Source organism: Mastacembelus armatus, chromosome 16, assembly GCF_900324485.2.
Source record: "Mastacembelus armatus chromosome 16, fMasArm1.2, whole genome shotgun sequence".
In the NCBI taxonomy this organism is placed as follows: domain Eukaryota; kingdom Metazoa; phylum Chordata; class Actinopteri; order Synbranchiformes; family Mastacembelidae; genus Mastacembelus; species Mastacembelus armatus.
In genome coordinates this window covers 9724736-9749321 of record NC_046648.1, presented here as the reverse complement: position 1 = coordinate 9749321, position 24586 = coordinate 9724736, and the positions used below count along the sequence as shown (strand labels likewise).

The window sequence follows — 24586 nt, the reverse complement described above, 5'->3', positions numbered from 1 at the left end:
TTAACAGGTTCCAGGAGAAAGAAGAGGTTTGTGACTCTTGCTCTGAGCCAGCCTTGAATTGCATTTAATAAAAAGGAAGTAAGGATCATCCAGGCCAGGTAAAAAGTCCATTTCAGGCCAGGTGTCTCTTTCTTTCATGCTTTCGTCAGCCTCAGTGGCGAGCTCAGCACCCCTCTCCTCCTTCCACAGCCTCTTGTGCTCCTCCTTTAGCTCGGTGTAGGTGATGTAGAATGTGTGAAAGATAGATGTGGAAGGAAAAGACAAAATGAGGACCCCTGCCAAGATGGTGATCAGCGCCACCAGTTGGCCGGGTATGCTGCACGGCACCATGTCACCATATCCCACCGTTGTCACCGAAATGATGGACCACCAGTAAGACGCTGGGATGCTGCTGAAGCTGTGCTGGGGGGACCTGGCAGCATTAAGAGCCAGCTCGCTCTCTGCAAGATGGACCAGTGGGGAGAAGAGAGTCACAGATACACACACAAAGAGCAACAGCAGGCCGAAGTCCTTCATACTCCGCTGAATGGTGAGCCCCAGAGTCTGCAGGCCCAGAGAGTGACGGGCCAGCCTCATCACATACAGGATTCGCAGGGCTCTGGTCACACGCAGGATTAGACCCAGTTTATCCAGGCTGCTTCTTCCTGTTCCAGCCACAATATCCTGCACAGACTCATCCTTGAGCTCCAGAAACAGAGAAACATAGTAGGGCAAGACGGCAGCTGCATCGATGATGTTGAGTGGGCTACGGGCAAACTCCAGCTTGCTTTGAGCATGGAAAAATCGTACCAGGAATTCTAAGGAGAACCAGGCCACACAAACCGACTCCACCAAAAACAAGTTGCGGCATTTCTGGGAGCAGTGACCCTGTGGAAACAACAACATGCAAACTGGTACTAGTTAATTGAGTTAGTTCAACTGAGGCCAAATTTTTAAAATGCTTGTAAACACTTTAGTCTAATCAAATCAAACTGAATTATATTTCTCAAAGTTGGACACACCCAGATAATGTGGATTAGAGTTGAGTTAGTCCTGAGTTACTAACCACCCTACTGGTCACTTTACTTTTTAGAAGCAATATTATGCAATCTGTGAAAACAGTTGTATGGTTCCAGAGGAGAAATACTGAATCAGTCAACTCTTCCAAAAAAAAAAAAATAGCTTGTACACATTGCTGATAAAAGTCTCAAGTAATCCCACTTCAAATTCAAAATAAACAAAAATGTCTTCATTTTGTGTGCTCTGATGTTTTTTCAAGATTAGTCTTAACAAATGTGTTTGTTTTGCACATACCGTGGCTTCTTCCTGCTGGTAGCCTGACATGGTGCTGATGCACAGACTGACCACAGTGGTCACTACCATGATGACAGACAGGAAGGCAAAGACTTTCCCCGCTAAACCTGAATGAGGGTTCTCCACTGCTTCTCCCAGCCTGTGGAACAGACTGCCCTCCCTCATGGATGCCTTCAACACCCTCCTCTTCTCCCGCCACTCATCCTCTTTGCGCTGGTGCTCAGCCACCGCTTCCACAGAGGACATCATACGGTGATGGCAGCAGGGCTCCATCTGTCCTATATCGATGCCCCAATACACCAGCTCGGTGTGTAGGGCAACATTGCAGACCTCTTGCGACAGGCGCAGTTTCCCTTTTGCCAAGAAGCAGAAGATGACTTGAAAGGCTAAAGGGTCACGGTCAAAGAAGAATTCATGTTGCATCTCATCAAAGTCATCGCAAAACTCAGATACCTCCATAGGGGTGGTGCAGGAGCACAGGCGACCCAAACGGCTCTGGGGGAAATCCTTTAGGGTGCTCCAGGGGAAAGCATAGCGGATACCCCCCACATTTATGAGGATGTGCTGGGAAACACCAAGGTACCGAGACAAGGCTTCTGGACCACGAAGCTGCTGACCACACTGGAAGTACAAGCCTTTTACTGTGGCTTTCTCTGTGTCTGTGAAGACATGGTCATAACTGTCATCAGTGCTGAAGGACACGTCATCAAATCCGGCACCAATAATGGCCATGATGGTGAATAGATATCAGACAGAAGACCTGCACTGTAGTTACAGCAGTGTGTCCTGTTGGAGATTTATAAGGAAAATCTGAAATTAGGGAATATGTTGAAAACTCCTGCATATCTCTGGGTGACGTTTTTGCTTCTGTTTTATATTTTTGCATTACACAATTTTAAAAACAGACCAAATAATGTGAATGAGATTAAATGTAATGACTAATCCATAGGGAATTGTCACCTGGCTCTGCAATTTTTCAGCTAATTAATCTGATTTTTCCAGCCTGTAAATTTGGATCCCAACAGTCTCATTTCCAGCAGCAGCTGGTAGGTGATTTCAGCAAATGGTCTGTACCCCCAACCAGCAAACAAAGTCTGACACAAATGAACACTGGAACATTTAGCACTGTTGCTGGAGACCAAAACAAAGCTATAAGATAATGAATATTCACAAGCTGGCCAGAAACACAACTTTAAATGAATGTTAATGTTGCTCTTTGTCTGCTAAAATCAAAATCTTAAAAATAGCAAGTTTGCTTTAGGTTTGTTAACACATTTTCACAATTTGAAAATCCACAAAGGGAATGCCTTTAACAATATTTTGGACTGCAGCAAGTCTCAATTTTTTGCATTTCTAAGTTGTCACAGTTAACAGTTGTTCAAATGTAAAATTAATAATTTAGTCTTGAAGCCATTTTCACTAATACTGTAAGTGGTGTAACTCACCTTAAATTGGTATTGATGTGGTATAAAAATCCATCCAAAATGACAATTCCAAATCCTGCTGCTGTCTGTGAGTCCTTAACTTAATGAAGAATACATTTTCAGAAAATTGGATTTCCAATGTCAGCAGTGTAGCTTTATTATACCTGCAAAATTCTGAACCTGAAGTGAAAGAGGAGCTCAGAGTCCAAGGGAACACAACCCTCCCAGATAATCCACAAAAAGGATCTACGTATTTACTCCTTCTTTCCATCTTCTCATAACTGTAGTGTTCGGATCACTAATGGATGACCCTGCAGTCAGTCTGGACATAATCAGGACACTTTGTGTCCACTTTGGTCTAAAACACCATCCATTAACATTGTCACAATCTAGGCCTTTTGCTTTAATGCATCAAAATCCTGACAGGCAATGTCAAAAGGCTGATTCTTTTACAGAGAGAGGATTAATGAGATTAATCTCAAGAGGATAAAGAGTCAGAGATACACAAATGTAGCATAGCACATAACACAAAAATTACACCACCGGTAGGGAAACATAAGTCAAAAGTGAATATATATTTTAAGCTGGGTTCTATGTTTTATGCATAGAAAATTGAAAACTTATCCATATTTAGTAATGAGTAATGTCACCAGTAATTTTCTTATGACTTTGGTGTTTGATGCCCCTCATCCCAACATATAGGCAGAAACCTAAAGCTGCATGTTGTCTGACAACAGAACACTGAACAACCCCCAGTGCATTACATGTCACAACCTGCACCCATTTCCTGTTTGGGGACTCTTATTTCTTATTTTCTGCTCCCTAATGTGTGCCTTGCTTTTTTTAGTTTTACTGTGTCTGCCCTTTTCCCCCTGTGTCTTGTTATTCCTTGTACACACTTTATTTGAACCCTAATCTCTTACCCTTTAGTTATTAGTTCATTGTCATTGTGTTCTTGTCATTTCCCATGTTGCTGTCTTGGTGTGCTGGATTATCATTTTAGACTTTTGTCGGTTATCTACTGCTTCGATCTCTGGATTGGTATTAGGCTCTTGTGTCTGCTTAGTGTGTGTTTATGTATAGTTGCCTCTTGTATTGTGTCCTCACCGAATGTTTACTTAGTCCTCCTGTTTCTTAATAAATCATGTGTTATCTGTGATCTGGGCTGTGCACTCTGTGTGCGTCGGTGTCCTGCACCTTGTGAATACCTGAACATATGGCACAACCTTCCATAGAGTTGATTCCACTCTATTGGCTGTCAAGCTCCATCACCCAAAACACACTTCTGATCCAATAAATACCAGCTCCCACCCCACAAATGAAGTAATCATAACATATGAAGTATTTCACTGATGATAATACTGGAATTGATATGCAACCTAAAAGGGTGAAGCTATCTGTCTAGATTGCCTTGTCATGTGGCCCCCCACCTCACACACCCTAAGATCCAGGGAGGGAACAACTTAACACCAAGGAAAGAAACATTATTGGCAAACTTTATAATTTATTCACCCTGGCATTTACAAAGGGTTAAAACAGGAGGAGGCTGAACCAGCTCATTTGATGGGCAGTAATACACCTTCTCATAATAAAACCATAGATAAGACATGATAAATGTCCAGGGGGATCAAACAGTGTTGTGTGGCACTAGGCAGTGGAAAGCTGAGTCACAGGGCTATCCTCCCCGAGGCATAATCTTCATTCCCCATGACCCACTCCTCTTCCCATCGAGGCAGAGTTCCATCTCTGCCCTGCTGTCTTCACTTGGCATGGTGCCTGTATGGGCAGTCAGGCTCCTCTCATCGCACTTCATAACCCTTCCAACCTCGCTCCAGCGCTCTGTGATCCACTTCCCACCAGTTCAGTCTACTGCTACCACACCGACGCTCCTCCAGTCAAACTTCTCATAGAGTGGCCCTGCTTCCACTTCCTCCCACACCCCCACTTCCCCCCGGAACCTCGAGTCTCTGTCCTCTTTTCCTGTTGTCAAACCACCTTATCATCATCATCATCATTCAGTCACAAGTGAAAACAATCAGTACTTAGAAAGGGAGGTCAGATTAGTTACAACTTAACCAAAATGACTCCAACCAAAAACATGCAATGTATAAAAAAATCACAGTGTCAGACAAATAAATAAAATACACCCAATTAATCAAATTACACATAAAACCATTCTATGAATAAAGAAAAACAAAATACACATCTGTGACTCCTATGTGGCACAGAGCCAAAAGCATTTGCTTGATCTAAAAAAACCATTTGCGTGTCTCTTTGTTCTCTATTTGCTGACTGAATTTCATGCCAAATCATGCTTGTGTGCTCTAAGCATCCAGAAAAACCTGGAACTCCAGTCAGAGTGATGGCATGGGGAAAGAAACTGTAGCACCTTGGGTGTGACAATGGGTGTGACAATGGTGTTGCTGAAGTCCACAGACAGGACCCGTGCATAAGTGACTCCATGGGGAGTCAAGGTGTTGCAGAAAGTCTCCCAAAGGTCTTCATAACCACAGATGTCAGGGTAACAGGTCTGTAGTCATTTAATCCACTGATCAGGGTTTCTTGCAAACCAGGATGTGTTTTAATTGGTTTGAGACAGTTGGCATTGCTAACCTGAACATCAGGCCAGATGCATGGGTGATTTATTATCTGAGTGTCATATGGCTGTCTTTGCTTTGGAATCACAATCCTCCACTTTGCTGGAGTGTCAGGACATTGGTGATCAACTATTTTAAGACATTCAAAACTGTAGCAATGTTTGACTTAGGTGTTGTACCAGTGCCCTGAACATTAGTATTTCCTGTTCATTTCTTGTAGGCACCATCAGTATCACCACTCTCACTTTTACCTCATCTGATCTTGATCTACTGGTTATTACTGTATCCTATATATTTGCTGTTGTGCAAATTTTAAACCTATTTTTACTTCACCTTAGATTACACTCTTTTCTGTTTTTGTCATGATTCCTATTTGTGCTGCTCTTTTTTGTTCCCTACATGCCATGCTGACAACACTTAGGGACCTGGGATTCCCGTCGATGGGGCTAGAGCATTGTGCCTCGCCCAGCCCCAGCCCCTGTTCCAGTCAGGCTAGGCCCTCGTAGGATCCTATGGCTAGCTTTTCACCTCAGTCTCTGGCCAACCCTTCTCCTGAGTCTCTGGCCTGGTCCTCATCTGATCCTCTGGTGAGTCCTTCACCTCAGTCCACGGCGAGCCCTTCTCCTGAGTTTCCGGCCAGACCTTCACCTGAGTCTCCAGCCAGTTCCTCACCTCAGCCTTCGGCCAGCCTTTCACCTGGTTATCCCGCCAGTTCCTCAGCTCACTCTCTGACTAGCCATTCACCTAAGCGCCCAGCCAGTCCTTCACCCATGTCCCCGGCCAGCCTTTCACCTCAGTCTCCGGCTGGTCTCTCACCTGAGTCACCAGCTAGTCCACTGGAGTCTAGCAACGCCATCCAGTCTCGGCTCAGCCTTCTTCAGCCAGAGGCCAGCGCTCTCCGGCCAGAAATTAGTGCCCAGCCGGAGTCCCTCGGTGTTGCCCAGCCGGAGTCCACAGCTAGACTTTCGCCTGCATTCGTGGCCAGGCCTTCACCTCAGTCCCCTGCCTCCTCGAGGGGTCACTCTCCAGAGCGGAGCCGGGCTCCAGGCCTCTCGGGAGGTCCACTCCCTAAACAGCTCCAGACTTATATTTGCCCCAGGGGCCGTCCTTCCAAAGCGCCTCGGACCTTTGCCTGCTGAAAGGTTTTATACACTTCTATGGCCTCTTCACTGTCCTTTACTGAAGTACAGAATTTGGTGGCCTGCAAGTGGCTCAAGAGATAAAGTGTTTGTATTCTAACCAGAAGGTTGGCAGTTTGATTCCCATTCTCACAATTTCACATGTCGAAGTGTCTTTGGGCAAGACACTGAACCAAGGGTAATCTAGACTAAGTTGCTCCTGATAGCCAGGTCAGCACCTTGCATGCCAGCACCACCATCAGTGTGTGAATGATTGTATGTGCGAATGCTTGAATGGAAAATAGCGTGAAGCACTTAAATATACAAAGACTGCTAAGTAAGTTTTAAAAAAAGAATTCAAAAGCAAACTTCCAGTCATCTAACATAAAATTTGAAGTGCACTTTATAAAAGATGTTGGCGAGGAGCTAATTTCATTTTTTTGTATATGTATGGACCTGGAATCAGCAGTAAAGGAATAGAAATCTGAAGTGCCGCTTCAATGAAGAACATGAGACATCTATGTTGCATTAAGTGATAACTGATTACTGTGTGTAGATGTAGCATACATCCTTTCTCTTTTCCAGTTTGTGGTTGAGCATCAGCCCTTCTGTAAAATAGTGTTCTCTCTTGTGCATGAGCCTACTAGTTTTTGACACCTATCTTTGCCTAATCCCTCGCTGGACCTTTGGACTCTTCGAGTATTTGCTTGTGGATACTTGTCTGTACTGCTGATTAGATGCTTGTGTATGACCTCCTGCCATTTTGTAAGTTAAAAAATGTTGGACTCTTCCACTGTGTTATGCCTGATCCTTGCATTTGAGTCACTTATCGGTCTTTTGTCATGATAGTTTTATGACAGAGATGTTTTGCAAAATTATCTTTTAAAAAAGTAAATAATTCCGGGGGTTTGTTAGATCACTCGATAAAATGTACATCCTAACTGACAATGCAGCCTTTTTGCCAAATATGCAGTATTTTGCCCTGATGGATCCCAGTGTATATTATAGGCACCATTTATATTTTATTTATATTTATACATTTTCACCCCTGTGCTTCCAGCAGCCTCAGTTCACCGCTGTGCCCGGAGGATGTCTTAATGGCTTTGTTGATCTCCTTCACTTTTCATCTAACACCATCATTCTGGCATGGATTAAATGTCCAGTCCAAAAACCTGCAAAACTACTGGCATTTCTATTTGCTTCAGCTATACATTGTTTTTAGTGTAGTGCAATTATTCAGTATTAGTGTGCTTATATGCTAATGTAAGACAAATATCAGCATTAGAATCGTCACTGAATATCTACATGTAGTCAATGTGAGCATGTTGGCATGCTGACATTAGAACTGAGCAAATAGCATGGCTTTAGACTTCATACAACTTGTTTTGTAGAGCAGCCTTGTATTCATAGACCTCTATTAAAAAAACTTTGTTTAAACATATCACAAACTAACTGACCCCCACCTTGTAACCATGTTTTTATGCTTCAATATTTCTTCAGCCACACATAGTGAAACATAATGTATTTAAATCAATCTCTGCTTTTCATGCGTTGCAAACTTTGAAACGTTATCTGTAAATACTGACCCTTGTGTCACTGTGAGCCCTCTTGTTTCACTTTCCCTCACCTTCTGTCATGGGCAGAGGAAATCAATAAGTTTTACCAATAAATCCATTGTTGATTTCTTTCTGCTGACAGAATAATGTTTGTCCGGCCACTATCCTTTATGCTCAGGAAGAGCTGCTCACAGAGAGAAGCTGCTCCGACCACAGAGACACTAAACAGATGTCAGAGTCAGTGAGCACTGCTCACATTTCCCTTTAAATGTGGATTCCCAGTAATGTCCGACAGGGCCTTTGCAACAGGACAGCTTGTTTAACCTAGCACGCTGTGCTTTACCAGCCATAACCACTGCTTTACCATCCACCGTGAGCATCACTGAATCATCATCACTGCAGCTCACACATCTCATCACACATCTGTCTCTAATTTCCCCAGCAGGGCTGAGCCTCTGCAATATTTGGACATGCTTTTTCACATTATCAGCGGACTGACCTGTGTGACTGCAATGTGGAGTGTCTGTAACTTTCCACAGTAAGGCCAGATCTAGTAATTTTCCACTCCGGGGGACAGAGGACAATGTTCAGTGGAGTGGTCCCCTTTGCACATTATTGTCATGTGTATTTAATCTCTCGCCTGCACTGGGTGTCCATCGCTGTCCTGCAACCACAACTATAACTTTATATTTTACAAAAAATAAATTATGCCAAAAAAAGCAAAACATTTAGAGAGATAATCATTTAAATGAATATAAGACAGGTTAAAGTTCATGCAGTAGAGGGTGTAGTAAAAATAAAAGGACAGTAGCATAATTAGTAACTACTGTGTAACCCTGCAATTGAATGTTACCACTACCGCTAAAAAAAAGTGCACCATGCAAAACCAAAGATGCATGTCTTTCTAAAAAAATTCTATATTTAAATATTTATTTATATTAATATTATTTAATATTTATGTATATTTATTTATTTATCTTGTTTAATTAGTTTGTAATTCTTTCCTGATGAGGTTCAGGACAGTTGAAGACCCAAAAGTTTTAAAAACACTGTACACTGAAACAGTGACCCGATCCTGAATCATTACCTGGTTAGAGAAAGTGAGACTCAGTGGCCTCTAAACATCCTTATCTCAGACACTGTAACTAATGGATGTTGTTGAGCAACTACTGTATTGTCACGTCTGATTGAAAGATTTTATATTTCTCACAGGTCAGTCCTAATTCTCTTAAGTAAAATAATAAATAAAAAATAGGACATTTCAAATGAATAGAGTTGTATGCAGAGCTGCTTTTCAAAACGTACATGCATAGCAGAATAAATCCAGTAGAGGATCTTCTTAAAGCTGCAATCATAGAGAACAAACAAATTATTATCTAGTGCATTGTGCTGCAGCTGCATGTTGCAGTGGGAAATTCCATGACATCAGGAGAGTCCATCCCAGTGCGGATAAATACAGACGTCTTAGTGAGGGGCTGCAGAAAACCAAAGAGACTCCACACAGCAGCATCCAACTAAGACATGGACTTATCTATGGAGACACATTTGGAGGGTAAGTGTGAGTGGTGGTGAGACCTTGCACACATTTAGGCACTGAACCTGAATTATTTTTATCTACATATCTCAGCTGATTGTCATTCTTTGAAACTTTTGGGGGTTTTCTGCCTTTCCTAGTGGGACAGGGGAGTTGAAGGGTTCAAGCATTTATCAGTTCTTCAGTGCTTGTAACTTCAACCTTAAACTGAAACAGATTGTCCCATTCATGAGCCGATGATGTTTCTAATAAGCTATCCCACCTGAAGTGGATCATACCTTTTTTTTTTTTTTTTTTTTGCGCTGGCTGTCACTGAGCCTTGAGGAGCGAGAGCAGCGCACAGGCAGCAGTCTGTGGGATTGGTTCTCAAGGTGGATTTGTTGTCTGAGCATCGATTGCCAAGGAGGGTCCGGATCGCACCCCCTCACCTCTGCGCAGTCTCCCCCGACTCCCCCAACCGACATGGGTCGTACCATAATAGTCAAAAAAGCGTCCACGTGTACAAAAGTCTAAGCCTAGGTTACATGTTCATGAAAAAAATGTTTCCTAACCCAAATTCTGTGAGGTAGACTATTAATACAATTTTACTGGAATTTTACTGAAACTATATTTCACCTAAGGAAAAGTGTACAACTTGGAGGAATGCATTAGAGCAGACTTACTCTATGAGTCTCTATGATGTGGCTTTAACAAGGAAAACCACAACAAAGTAGTCTGTGCAGCTGATATGGTAGCCTACTGGTTAGACCAGTTGTAACAGCACAAACCATGTTCACTACATTACTAGATATTAATGAGTATGCACAAGATGCACAAAGTTAAGCAAACCTGCCAAAATTGGTTGAGAGGTATCAGCCAGTTCATAGACCCATAAAAGTCTTGGAAACATAATGATGCAAACAGAATCGATCTATTATTATAGCTAAATCAAGTTTTCCACTCATGTAAGATATGTCAAAATAATACTCTTAGGGAAATTTAAAATTATATATGAATAAATAATTTACAGTTTATAATGCTGATTGTGATTTTCTGATTAATTATATATGTTGATGAAATTCATAAATTCCGTAGTCATAACAGCAATGCTGATATTGGATATACAGGGTCTCCATTTTATTCCTGAATTAACTGGGAAAAACAAATTTATTTAAAATGGTTGTCACTGAAAATTTAAAAAAAAAAAACAGGAGGACTAGTTAATGAGTAACCAGATAAACTCTCAACTTTGGCACTCTTGCCAAAGAAGACCTCTGGAAACAAACAGACAGCACTCTGGCCATTACTTCATTTTGTTTTATTTTTTATGGTATGAGAGATATATAATTGTACTTATGACAGAAATGAATTCGAATTTTTTGTTTGTTTGTTTGCAGGGGTGAAGTTCTATGAAAGCCAGAGCAATGTGGCAGATTCTAGGCTTCCAGTGATAAATAATTTTGTTCTAAATGGCCCCACTGTGGATGTACATGCAGCTGAGGAGTTTGTACACCAGGCCATGGAAATAATTATGGACGAGGCAGTAAGAAAGTCCACTGATGTTAAAGAAAAGGTAGAAGTGTGATCTTATACTATTCAGAAATTTCTGGCAATGATTTCTGTAAATAAGTGAGATGATTGGTCTAATCAGGTTTGTGAGTGGCGTTCCCCTGAGCAACTGAAGGAGTTGTTGGACCTTGAGCTGAGAGACGAGGGAGAGCCAGAGGCCAAGATCCTGCAGCGCTGCAGTGAAGCCATCAGATATAGCATCAAGACTGGTAAATCTTCAAACTTTAATGGAAATGTATATTATAACATTTATTTAATTAGATAGACTGAGATAATTGTAATTTTTTTCAGGGTTCTGTAGTATAACTTTTAAATCTACACAGGGAACGGGTCTCTTGTCATAGAGGCAGCAATGTTCCACTGCCATGTTTCTACAGTAGCCCAGAAGGGACAAACTAAACACTGGCTCTAGATAGTGGATTGTGTACTGTTTAGAAACGAGTGGCCATCGTGCAATCTTACCAATTATTTTGTAATTGGCCAGATCACTGATGTTAATTTGTTTTGCACTGATGAAGCAAAATGAGTAACTATCATTTTAAAACTGCTGACATACTATTCTGACAAGGCATCTGTTGTCTATATTCACCTTCAATCAGGCCATCCTCATTTCTTCAACCAGCTGTATGCAGGGATGGAGCCTTACTCCATGGTGGCAAGCTTCATTATTGAAGCAACCAAAACCAGTCTGTGAGTCGCAAAACTCATTGTAAGACTGAGTCATACATGGAAATATTTGAGTGTAGTTGCTGCCTTTTACTTGCTCAACAGTTTGAAGTCATGTCAAGACATTGCATATATGCGGTTCCCATCAGGTACACATATGAGGTTGCTCCAGTTTTTACCCTGATGGAAGAGGCCGTGCTGAGGAAGATGATAGAGATGGTCGGCTGGAAGGAAGGAGGAGATGGAATCTTTAACCCAGGTAGCAAAAAGTTGCCTAGTTTTATTATTTCTCTTTCCTAATACGTCCTAGTGAATTAGACCTCTAGCATGAAGAAATCTCAACAATATTATGTGTTGCATCTCTTTCAGGTGGCTCAATGTCCAACATGTATGCTGTGAACTTAGCCAGGTACCGTTACTGCCGAGACATTAAAATGAATGGCCTCTTTGCTGCTCCACGAATGGTCATACTAACATCTCAGGAGGTACATTTTACAGGAACTTATCAAGCTTAACAGATGAGCAGCATTTTGACCCCTTGAAGTCTTTAGTTTTTGGCTATTGTGAATATTTTTAATCTGTTTTCTGTCATCTGCCATGTTTTATCTTATAACCTATATTAAAAAATGTTTTTCATGCCATTGATTGGTATCTTTTCATCAGCACATTGCCAATATGACCTGAAACTTATATTTTCACTTTCATATTTCCCTTGAAACAACATACTGCATCCAAAAACACATAGACATAGAATCTGAGAAATTATGTGTTATTTGACACTGACGTGGTAAAGATAGCCTCTTTGGCAGTCATGGCCTAATGGATAGCGAGTTGGACTTGTAACCTGAAAGTTGCTGGTTTGAGTCTCAGGACTGACAGAAATTGTTGGTGGGGCAGAGTGAATAGCCAGTGCTCTTTCTACCTTCAATACCACAACAGAGATGAGATCCTTGAGCAAAGCACTGAACTCCCAACTGCTCCCCAGATGCCACAGCAATGGCTGCCCACTGCTGTGTGTGTGCACTTTGGGTGGTAATTGCAATTTCCCCATTGTGGGACTAATAAGGGTAGTAACTTGTTTTTAGTTGGTTTACCTATATCAAATAAAAACTAGTGCAAACAACCGTGCACACTACACTAGAGGAGTTACATCCTCCATGGCTCTCCTGTCAGTGGAAGACATTTGCACTTCGGATCAGGTGGTTACACGCACTTCCTTTGGTTTTCGGACTCTTCTCCTGGGTGGCAGGGCCCAGTGAGGTGTAGAGCATTTCTGGCTATCACTTTGAACCCAAGATTCTGACAATTCTGACAATCTTGGGTTATGATACATAACCAATGTTCTGTCTCATTGGTGCGCAGCCCTCTGGGCTTTGGGCCCCACTAGTCCCTTGAGCCGGCTGAAGAAAAGACCGGTTCATTCTTAGGGAAGAGCTCGCCCAAACCACCGCCTTATATATGGGAGCTGCAGACGTGTGGACACTCGGTCCGGTCAACGGGGCCCCACCCTGGTGGGAGTAAATGAATTTCTCTTCAGTTCGCAGGCGCAAACAGGGGATATGACCCATAACAATAGCCCAGAGGGCTGCGCCCAATTCACAGAATCTTGGGTTACGATACATAACCAATGTTTTGCACAATTGACAGACTAGTGTTTAATCTCTTTCAGTGTCATTACTCCATTTCCAAAGCAGCAGCTTTACTTGGCATAGGAACGAAGAATGTGTACGTGGTGCCATCTGATAAAAGGTAAACTGCTACTCACACATACTGTGTAATTCTACCTGATATGCTGCTTCCTCTTCTGTGAACACACAGGCCTGACTAGTGCCACTTTAATAGTTGGTATTATAAAGACTCTTTACCCTTATTTGTTGTAAACATCACATTTTGATCAACTTTGACTTTTGATGAATTTTGTGTTTGTCAGAGGGAAGATGATTCCCTCAGCTCTGGAAGATCAAATAAAGAGAGCAAAAAGTGAGGTGAGGAAGCCGTGGTACCTGTCTGTGATATTGTTGCATGATTTTTGCAGTGAAATATTGCAGCATCATTTGCTGTGTTAATATGTGTGTGTGCGTGTGCATGCGTGTGCAGGGTGCTGTTCCCTTCATGGTAAACGCCACAGCAGGGACTACTGTGCTAGGAGCTTTTGATCCCATTGACGAAATTGCAGACATCTGTGAAAAATATGACCTGTGGCTTCATGTGGATGTGAGCTCATTCATTATTTCAAAATTGCTGATTTACTAGCCAATCGTTGTATTTTACTCTCAGTATAAATGTGCCTTTTCCTCTTCTTTCCACAGGCATGTTGGGGTGGAGCAGCTCTGATGTCCAATAAACATAAGCACTTGTTAAATGGCATCCACAGGTAAACGTTCCTATTAGTCAACACTCCATACACAGCAGTGTCTGCGATAAAGCCTTTTATCCTCAGTTCATAAAGTCCCAGTGACTACACAGTGATTGTTACACTCTCTCTTGTGTCTGCTCAGGGTCAACTCCATGGCCTGGAACCCTCATAAGATGATGATGGCATCACTGCAGTGCTCTGCTTTCCTGGTCAGAGACAAGACAGTAAGTCAAGCTCACTTATCAACTGATGATACGTCTGTTCTACAGAAATAACAACTGTTACCTACTATATGTGTGCATGAAAGCTGTGTAGCATTAAAATGTAACAAAAAATAAGAATGAGTGTTAGCTCTTCAGCTACATGGTGGACAGATGTCCTTCATAATTCTGCCTTTGTGGTGTCACTGTTAAAAGATCATTTCAACAGTTAACTGAATATAGACTGTATTAAATATCTTTGTCACTGCTTCTTCAGAGTCTCCTGCAGCACTGCCACTCTGCTCAGGCCTCCTACCTGTTCCAGCAGGATAAGTTCTACGACGTCAGCTATGACACAGGGGATAAGTCTGTCCAGTGCAGCAGGAAACCTGATGCCTTCAAGTTCTGGCTCATGTGGAAAGCTTTAGGAACAACAGAGATGGAACAAAGGGTGGACAGAGCCCTCGCCCTGGCCAGGTTAGTTTGAGGAAACTCACACATGCAGGATGAAAAGGTTATCCTTTGTTCACTTCTTTTTACTTATAGGGTACAAGGTCCTTTGTTAAAGCAATCTGCTTTTTTTTCAAGGAAAATACGGCAGTACAATAGGGCTAATAGTTACATGCAGAAAGACACATCAAAGGATATAAAGCCAAATGTGCTTTTTGTAGGTATCTTGCCCAAGAGATCAACAAAAGAGAAGGGTTTCAGCTCTTGATGGAAGTAAGTTGCAAAAATTAATCTGTAAATTTCAGATAATGCCACCAAATTTCACTGTGGATTTCTAGTTTGTGGGCAATTTTCACTGCTCTCCTTTTCTGTTTACAGCCTGAATTTGCAAATGTTTGCTTCTGGTACATTCCACCAAGCCTGAGGAATCTTCCAGCTGGCCCTGAGCTCTGGGAAAAACTCCACACTGTAAGCTATTACTTAATAGTGATATTTTATCATTTTGACCAGAAACAATGACCAAATTGTACTATTCTCAGTTCTATTGGTGCTAGGATCCTATTGCAATGCACAGTAAATCAGTGAAGTGAAAATGACCTTAAAGAATAATTAGAATAAGCTTTATCAGTAAGGCTATTAAACCAATGTGCTGAATGCCAGACATAAATAAAGAATACACACCAACTCTGGCAAAGTGTTTGGATCTAGCACCTCTGGCAAGTTCACAGCTGAATTATAATACAGCATTTAGCATGACTTTTACAATTGCACCCATCAGTGTTATTAAAGATTATTGTGCCTTCTCTCTTTAGGTGGCCCCAGTGGTAAAAGAGCGGATGATGAAGAAGGGCAGCATGATGGTGGGCTACCAGACCCATCGTGACAAGCCCAACTTTTTCAGAATGGTGGTGATCAGTCCCCAGGTCAGCAGGGAGGACTTGGACTTTGCCTTGGATGAGATACAACATCTGGGAAAGGACTTGTGATGAATGATTAGTGTTTGTGAAGAGCCTGTGTCCAGTCTTTTGCCTTCTGTCATGGATGGAGATTTTAAGGCATTTTCACTAGGAGAAGATTTTGAAGGAAGAATTCCTTGGTGGTTTACAATGTGCATCACAAACAGTTTCAAAAGTGATATGATGATCTGTAAAATGATGATGATCAATACAAATGTGCCTTGTCCAAAGACAAATAAAACTTAAATAAAATAGCAGTTTTCAGAGAAAAATCAAAGTTTTCAAATTGTGGCTCTTCTTTTCATGTGCTTCATATCTCAGGACCCGCTTATTCCTATTCTTATTTAGGGTCATGGGAATCTGCTGGAACCTATCCCAGGCAAATCTCAGGCAAAAAGGGATACACCCTGGACTGGTTGCCAGATCATTGCAGGGCAATAGCTGTTCGAAATCCAAATTGTATGTGAGATTTCCTTTAAATCTTGATCTGCACTATGTACAGATATTTTTCAGTACGTGGAACTCTTGAGTATATCTCCTAGTTTTCTTAATGAAGTATTGTGTTTGTATACAGCTGCTGGGTAACTAATATTCAAAATGTTCTATGTGACAAATTTTTCTGCAAATCTGGATTCCTGAGGGCCTGCATTGTATTAGCCACTTTAGTTTCCCAAAAACTCTGGTGCCGGCTGACAGTATGTTCTTACACTGCAATCATTTTGGGTCACTGTGACAAATACACAGAATACAAAGGAATGCTGTGACTTTTGATTTCCTAATATTGAACCAAATTTCATTTTCTTGACCTGCTGTGCTCTGGTAAAATAAACCACCACAGTAAATGATCTTTTGTAACTGTCAGATCAATTGTGTGAGCTTTGTTCATTCTTTCAAACAAAATAAATAGTCACAGATTACTTCAGTTGCATACTGGCAAGTATTGTTTCTCTTTGCAGTTTGAATAAAATGAACTGAGACCAGAGTCAATATATTTTGTTGTTTTATTTGAGAGTGGCTCAGAGCTATCTGGAAGGATCTGGAAGCGTCATGGAAACTGGACTTCACCTGGATGAGAATCTTCTACATACAGTATATAGTTACCACTATATAGTTGAATGTGTCAAAAGCTGGGTGAGTATTCATGGAAGCCCAGTATTAATGTTAAATAATGGTTTGAGCTACCACTGGGCCCTGCAGCCCCTGCTATCAGGCCATAAATCTGCTGTGCCCCAGGTGGCACCATCTGTAGCCCTGTGGTATAATACCTTTGAACTAACTCAGACTCTCTCCCAAGCAAAGAGTAAATACTTGGCAAGCTAACCCTGCCTAATCTATACACTGTAAACAATTATGATAAGCACTTGGGCTGGCCCCACTGACTTGGGTAGCATTTATCATTTGAGTCCACCTGGCATACCATGTAGTCCTACTGTTACTGTGTTACACCAATCTCTAACCAAGTGCACATTTACACTGTCCTTGAATCCTGTCCTCACCACAGCACACAGCAGATCCTTGGCATCTGGCCCTGTTTCACCAATTAAAAGAACATGGTGTCAAAATCAATTTGTGTTTGAGAGTGTGGGAAAGTCTACAGGGCAACTCCTTGTCTACACAGCAGCATACTACTCGACCACCAAAATAACAGCCCAGTGTCTCAGCTGCCTCATCTTAGCAAGTCACTGCTATCTAGATAAGTAACCTGTTATGCTAATAATCTTAGATGATTATATAAATGCATTAATAGTGAAAAAATGACATCTGTATAATATGAAACTGTAAAATTCACAGGTTTGGAAGGAAATTGTGGACAGACTCTTGCTTAGTTATATGGCAGCACAGCCCACATCACAGCAAGGTCTTTCTGTCTGGAGTTCACTCTCTTTCTCCTCGCCCCTGCCTGGGTTTTCTCTCGGCCCACTGGCTCATCCATCTGTGACGTATAGAAAAAAAATCCCTTCATTCTGCTGTCAGTACACTAGAGCACATAGCTGACCAAATTGTGTTGTTATACTGACACTTCTGTATTAACTTTTACAACACTTTTATAGTTTGCCTCTAAACTAAGTCTTCTCTTAATTCATTGCAGTTTGAAGACTTCCTGGGCTTTACTCTGAAGGCTGATCTCTGCAGCACTTCAGGATCTTGGTCTCTGGGTCCTTTCTGTCTCTCAGATAAAGGAGCAGTAATCCCTTCAGCTGCTAAGAAGAACACCATCAAACCTGGTTAGAACAGACACACATTTAACTATGGAGGTAACCTGTAGTACAATTTTCTGTTCTACTGCATCCATGCACTATAGAAGAGTAAATGATTATACTTTTTACTATTTCTCTGATATCAGTGGCTTCACTGCACCTTCCATAATAAGGGCAATGGGTTACTAAATTAAGTTACTAAATCATTTACAGTGGGTACGGAAAGTATTCAGACCCCTTTAAATTTTTCACTCTTTGTGTCATTGCAGCCATTTGCCAAAATCATAAAAGTTCATTTTATTTCTCATTAATGTACACTCAGCACCCCATCTTGACAGAAAAAAACTGAAATGTAGAAATTTTTGCAAATTTATTAAAAAAGAAAAACTGAAATATCACATGGTCATAAGTATTCACACCCTGTGCTCAGTATTGAGTAGAAGCACCCTTTTGAGCTAGTACAGCCACGAGTCTTCTTGGGAATGATGCAACAAGTGTCTCACACCTGGATTTGGGGATCCTCTGCCATTCTTCCTTGCAGATCCTCTCCAGTTCTGTCAGGTTGGATGGTGAACGTTGGGAACGTTATATATTATATATATATATATATATATATATATATATATATATATATATATATATATATACATGTTACATGATTCATGATTCATATACAATGAAATAAATATGATTATATTAAAAAATTGATGAGAAATTATCAGCAAAGTTACTGCTGAAAACAATAGAATTTGTATAGCATGCTTGTTTTGTGTTTTAGTTCACCTTCACTAAAATTCCTACAGTATTATAAAGAATTGCTGTGATACGATGCATTTGCTCATGTTGTTGGCATTTGAGCATAAAGAAATCAAAATACATTTTAATGTAATGTAAATGTACACTAGAAGCTTGCCTTTCAAAAGACTCTCTATGATTGATGCCATTGCTTTGACAATGCTAGCTTTGTTCCAGCTGGTCACTGTGCATTTAAAGTAAGATGTCTGTACTTGTATACCACTAATCCTCCTGAGGAGCATTTCATGTTGCACCATAGTTTACTTTCAGTGAATGTCCCAGCATGTTCTCATCCTAGGGCGTTAAATACAGATGCTTTGGCAAATGCATTTAACACTGTGGGAAAGTGTCACCTTTATTTATGATATATGCCATGCCCAGAAACGTTAGGAAAGAGATAAGTGCACACCTACAAAAACAATGTGCCTACACTCTCAAAATGACTATTAATTGGCACACCAATAAATATTAATAGAATTGGTACATGTCCACAACATTAGTTTTTGTCTCTCATGTTTTTTTTTAAAAAAAGTCCAGGAAGCCTTACAGAGAGCATAGGCTACAATAGTATAGTTGTAGAAGTCATGAAGAGAAAGAAAGATTTTTTTTCTTCTATATGAGTGAAAGCAGTTGTTGGTCTGACATGAGTAGTGACTGTAACGTCATCTATAGACACATATGTATGTGGTAATGTTTGGTGTATTGTCCCTGAAAAAAATACATACTTTATATATAGTACTACTGTTACTGTCAGTAGTACTAATGAATCTCCAGCAGGTGTCAGTAACTTTACATAGACAGCATACTTACAGGGATATCCCCTGTGGAGTTATACCACACAAACTATTAGCATGCCAACTTAAGAAAATGGAAGCAGATCCGACAATACACAAAATTAGAAGCGACAAGTGAAATGTGTTGATTAAACCAAAAGATATCATCCATCAATCCATCCATTATATATACTGGCTAATTCCCAACTAGGGTCACGGGGATCTCCTGGAGTCTACCCCAGCATTCTTTGAGTGTAAGGCAGGGGTACACCCTCGACAGGTCACCAGTCCATCACAGGGCTCAAAAGAAATCAACAACAGATCATTACAGTTTCACTCTGACTTGCACATGTCGAAATGTAGTATTGATCCTTTAGTTATTTATTTGTTTCTAGATGAGTGCAACCTGCCCAGAATAACAGAAGAAGCCTTCAGTACTCTTAACTCTTATATCCAGTCCATAGATATTCAAAAAGCCTTTATATAAGTCAAAAGTAGGAAAGCACCAGGCCCTGACAGCCTTCTGTACAAAAAAATGGAGTAATATCCTCACTCTTATAGAATGGTTCAATTGAAGACAGGGTTGCCCACTGTCTGCGCTAATATTTGAGCCACTTGAGCCACTTGCTCAGAATATCCGATTAAAATCCCAAATATGTAGGGACTAAAGTACATTGAACAGAACTTCTTCAGGTGGCCACGCTGTTCTGATCTCAGAAGCTAAGCAGTGCTGGACCTGGTTGGTATCTCAATAGGAGACCAGGGATCGCTAGACTCCGCTACTGAGGTTTCACAAGTAGTGCGGTCTTAGTGGCTGTCTCAAGCCCGAGACAATGACAGGGCATCTGCATCAGGAAGGGCATCTGGCATAAAACTTGTGCCAAATCAATCATGTAGATCAATTGATCTGCTGTGGCAACCCGTAACGGGAGCAGAGGAAAGAAGTAAAGATGTATTTTTTCTTTCTCCACTCTATGCAGTGTAGCTTTAATTTACATGATTCATCTTGGTGATAAGGTGGTGAACACAGTGTAAGCAATTAATTACTGAGAGGAATACATATGTTATTACTTCATTTTTCTTGTTCACAGTTCGTCAGGTTGTGGAACTGTATCTCTGGTAGAGTTGTGATCAGCACAGGGGCTCCACAGGGAACTGTTTTGGCTCCATTCTTGTACACACTGTACACAGCAGACTTCACATACAATTCTGAGCGTTGTCACTTTCAGACGTATTCTGACGATACTGTGATTGTTGCATGTATCATGACTGGACAGGAAGAGGAGTACAGAGGCCTGATAAAATCCTTCAGTGACTGGACTCACATAAACTGCCTCCTATTGAACACATCTAAAACTGAGGCGATGGTAGTGGACTTTTGAAAGGTCAAAACCCCTCCCTATTCCCAACATCTGTGGTGCAGACAGTGAAGTGGTGCCAGCCTACAGATATCTAGGTGTACTCCAGGACAATAAGTTGAACTGGTCACTGAACACAAGTGCATAATATAAACAAGGGCAGAGACGGTTTTTCCTACTAAGGCGGAATTGAATTGAATTGAATTGAATTTAAAGGCAGCGATAACATACTCAGCACTCAGACAACATATTTATGAATTCTATATTCCATTTCTTCTAGATTGCCCTAAATATTACACATTAAACCTTTGAGCCACTAAATCAACACTAAATGATTCTCTCAAAACAATGAGAATATAAGCAGCCCTGGCCATAACGTCTCTGTTTGTTGGTGGAAGAGTAACTGTTTACTAAGAAAAACTATAGAGCACAACTATTATGTGTGTACAGATTCATCTAATACACAAGCAGTTTCACCTTTGACACTGTTTTAACAAGTTTACGAAATTTCCTGCACACTACAATACAGCCATAACGAAAACCAGGGAGGTTTCCAAGAACAATCCTGCTTTGAGAATAAACAAACAACAAAGACAGAGCAGATTTAGTTACCATCAGGAGGCTGAGAATGGTATTGCAGTAAAGAATATGTGTAAATACATATTTGGGCCCCACAAAAGTATACTTTATAAAACTTGTAAAGTACGTCATTTTCATTTCATCACATACATGTGGCAGTGTTAGAAATGATATGAATACATTCATTCATTCATTATTTATACCCGCTTATTCCTCACCAGGGTCACAGGGATCTGCTGGAGCCTATCCCAGCTCTCTTTGGGTGAAAGGCAGGGGTACACCCTGGACAGGTCACCAGTCCATTACAGTATATGAATACATGTCAAAACAAAAAAATACATGTTGTCAAATATATTTTATTTCATAAATTTTGTATTTTTTCCACATGCATAATATTTTTGGTACTTATTAACATAAAAAACACCTCTGATTGTCTGCTGCAAAATCAGTGAACATATATAGAGCAACCTGCCCAAGCTGAAATTTGCAAAACTGCTGGTTCTCTAGAAAAAGAAAAAAGAAACACTGAAACACAAAACCTGTATCACACCTTCACTTAACAGCACACATTTATGGTTTGCCACTATTAACTAGTGACAGGAACATAGCTCACCACAAACTGCTTCCTGTCTTTTGATAGTAAGGTCCTTGCTGATTCTGCAGCACTTGAGTGCAACAGTGCAGGGAAGTGACAAATGAATGAATTCAGTATGTTATGTACAAAGGTCACGCTGCACCACTTCATTAGCTACTCTGATACTGACATGTAATGTAGGAATTTTCTGAAGTGAAAAATGAAACCGATCCTAAAACCAAAATTATTTTCACATGTACCACATTAGGCAAAACAGGTTTGGGGAGCATAGGAGCCTTTGAGTTATAACTTATCTGGTTGTTTATTTGTTTTTGGAGCTTGCTTTTAGTGTAGATACATGTGAAGATTTTATATCTACTGCCACTGCACAATTCATCTTATTTCCCTTTAGTTTATTAAATGAATTGTGTTGATTCCTGCAAAAGTATATGGTTAACTTTTATTATTCAGACTTGCATATCATCTGGAGAGGTGAGTTTTGCGACAGCAAAACACTACAGGCAGCCCACACACACAAACCACAGACACAGTCATGCATCAAGTACCATAAAAAGCTTTCCTAGCATGTGATAAATTTAAGGTTGGAGGTGAAAATAGTTCAGATATCCCCGACACCTGAACCTAAGCATGAACACGTATCTAGACTTTGGTTTTAAGACCCACTGCAAGATTAGACTGGTCTTATTTTTTTTTGTAAAAAATTGTTATTACAGGGTATCATGTCTCTTTCACAGGCTGCCAAGTGGCAACCTAGAAACTAAAAAGCATCTCAAGGAAAAATAAGGGCTTCAGTTTTATAAAGTCCCTGAAAATGTGAGTGCTTCTTTACAATCTCAAACATCACTGGATGTAAAACAACCATACATTTTAAAAGAACAACATATAACAACATCTCATTAAATACTATTTACTAGGAGTTAATGCTCAAAAATTTGGCTGATTTGCTTTACTGTGATAATGTGAGTATGTTATGATCCAATTTGATGGAGAGTTGCCAAGCAACCCAGCAACTGTCATCACAGTAGATTTGATCCTAAATGCTGAACCAAAACCAATATATAACAAGTGACTCATCAACTGAATCTTTGTTTTTTCAATTTGAATATCACAATCAACCATGTCAACGGAAGCCGTGAGATTAGGCAAACCTAAAGCAGAAGTAGGACAAAGAAACTGAAAAATGATCTGTTCATGAGAAAAACATTTTTTTCCCTGTTCTTATGAAAGATCTTGAAATTGTGTTAGTTAGTTAGTTGTTAAAAGTTATCAAAGGATGAGCAAGTCACAACAGAAATATAGCAAAAGTAAATAAAAATAATAATAATACAAAGATGTATGAAATCCTTTTCAGTAAAACCACAGTATAATGGCTCAACATGAACATTGCAGTCCCTCCTAGGGTAGCAAATATTTCTTCACTCTCACCTGATCCTTCTCAGGCAGGCTGCTTCTGCAAAACACAGATATGAACCTTATTACACTCTACAATTATTTATCTCTAAACATTTATTGTTTGCTTCACTAGATACTTGATGAGTTATCAAACGCTGGAGCTCTTTCATCCATTGCTCTCCTCTTTTCTTTTTGCAAGGATGGGTCTTAACAGAGATTCTGTATCTCTGTATCTGTCTGCTGGTGTTTGAGGATATATTGTATCTACTGCTGTTACATTTCTTTCAACAGCTGTTGGGATCTAGCTTTATTTTACTGGCCAATGAAGCTGTTTCCTGGTAGGCAAATTAAGTATTGAAATCTGTAGTAGTAGTAGATCTGTTCACTCATTCCTCCATTAAGACACACTGTTTAAGCGCAGTATACAGTTGTATTTAACGATTAGATACTTTTGAGCAATAACAAAATCAACTGTGAGGTACCACTCTTTGTTGGGACATGTTCTATGAAGTTATACACATGCAATTTGAGGTGTCCTATCAACAGATTTACAGAAGTTTATATATATATATATATATATATATAGGGGCAGTCAATTGATTTTTATGCCTGAAGTTTGTTTATGCCTGAAGTTTGAAGTTTTATTTCTCATATGAATACTGCTCATTCTGTGAAAATAGTTGTGTAATATTTTCTTTGGCAATGGAGGGAGTTTTTCTGACAAAAGATAATTACATTATGGGTAATGTGGGATGCAGTTTTTTTTTTAGATCTTGACCCTTCTTTTGTGAATCCCCCTACTTAATGGAAGTGCAAAACAAAAACTAACCATTAACCGATTTAGTCTATCATTGTTTTGTTTAGCATTAGTAAATGATTTATGGACCATTAATAACAACTTAGAAATCCATGTAAATTATGACATCAAAAAGTGGCTGTACCTCTATTAGGATCTGTCTGCAGCACGGCACCTGTCACACTGGCTCTTTCTCTGTTAATTTATGGTGCAATTTAGGTTAACTAGCTCAATAAAAACTGACACATTATACCTTCAAAAGCATATGAATATGTGAATGTGGAACATTTAGCATACAAAAGATCCACAGTCAGGATACGCATTGCTTGTGTGAGCTGCTGACTGAATACTGATAAGGCTGTGTGTTTGACCGTGTTTAGCATTTTAGTTTGGGTATAGGTG

General features: G+C 40.4%; 3 protein-coding genes across 4 annotated transcripts; 2 read left to right on the top strand and 1 right to left on the bottom strand.

Annotated features, from left to right (window-relative positions):
* LOC113122692 (potassium voltage-gated channel subfamily G member 4-like) lies at nt 1-2025 on the bottom strand. Its single transcript, XM_026294186.1, has 2 exons — nt 1294-2025; nt 1-867 (listed from the first exon to the last, which is right to left on the bottom strand). Exons 1-2 carry the CDS (start codon nt 2023-2025, stop codon nt 1-3), a joined length of 1599 nt encoding a protein of 532 aa, XP_026149971.1.
* A 3801-nt stretch (nt 2026-5826) lies between these two features.
* LOC113122691 (predicted GPI-anchored protein 58) lies at nt 5827-6453 on the top strand. The gene has a single exon (XM_026294185.1). It carries the CDS (start codon nt 5827-5829, stop codon nt 6451-6453), a length of 627 nt encoding a protein of 208 aa, XP_026149970.1.
* Nucleotides 6454-9473: 3020 nt separating this feature from the next.
* On the top strand, nt 9474-15975 carry LOC113122325 (acidic amino acid decarboxylase GADL1). Of its 2 annotated transcripts, XM_026293591.1 has the most exons (15): nt 9474-9540; nt 10899-11074; nt 11153-11279; nt 11670-11760; nt 11886-11995; nt 12106-12221; nt 13406-13485; nt 13667-13721; nt 13834-13950; nt 14046-14110; nt 14235-14316; nt 14570-14769; nt 14964-15015; nt 15121-15210; nt 15555-15975. In XM_026293591.1, exons 1-15 carry the CDS (start codon nt 9510-9512, stop codon nt 15726-15728), a joined length of 1566 nt encoding a protein of 521 aa, XP_026149376.1. In that variant the 5' UTR covers nt 9474-9509; the 3' UTR covers nt 15729-15975. The 2 variants fall into 2 exon arrangements, with proteins under 2 accessions (XP_026149376.1, XP_026149378.1); XM_026293593.1 differs by lacking the exons at nt 9474-9540; nt 10899-11074 and having other exon boundaries at nt 11670-11779.
* Nucleotides 15976-24586: the final 8611 nt, after the last annotated feature.

What these genes read in the sequence shown, in the direction of transcription:
- LOC113122325 (XM_026293591.1), top strand. Translation starts at nt 9,510, where the DNA reads ATGGACTTATCTATGGAGACACATTTGGAGG. An exon ending in TTGTTAAATGGCATCCACAG is followed by an intron (nt 14,111 to 14,234) that starts GTAAACGTTCCT and finishes GTGTCTGCTCAG; the next exon opens with GGTCAACTCCATGGCCTGGA. An exon ending in GGTTTCAGCTCTTGATGGAA is followed by an intron (nt 15,016 to 15,120) that starts GTAAGTTGCAAA and finishes TTCTGTTTACAG; the next exon opens with CCTGAATTTGCAAATGTTTG.
- LOC113122692 (XM_026294186.1), bottom strand. Translation starts at nt 2,025, where the DNA reads ATGGCCATTATTGGTGCCGGATTTGATGACGTGTCCTTCAGCACTGAT. An exon ending in ACCAGCAGGAAGAAGCCACG is followed by an intron (nt 868 to 1,293) that starts GTATGTGCAAAA and finishes TTGTTTCCACAG; the next exon opens with GGTCACTGCTCCCAGAAATG.
- LOC113122691 (XM_026294185.1), top strand. Translation starts at nt 5,827, where the DNA reads ATGGCTAGCTTTTCACCTCAGTCTCTGGCCAACCCTTCTCCTGAGTCT.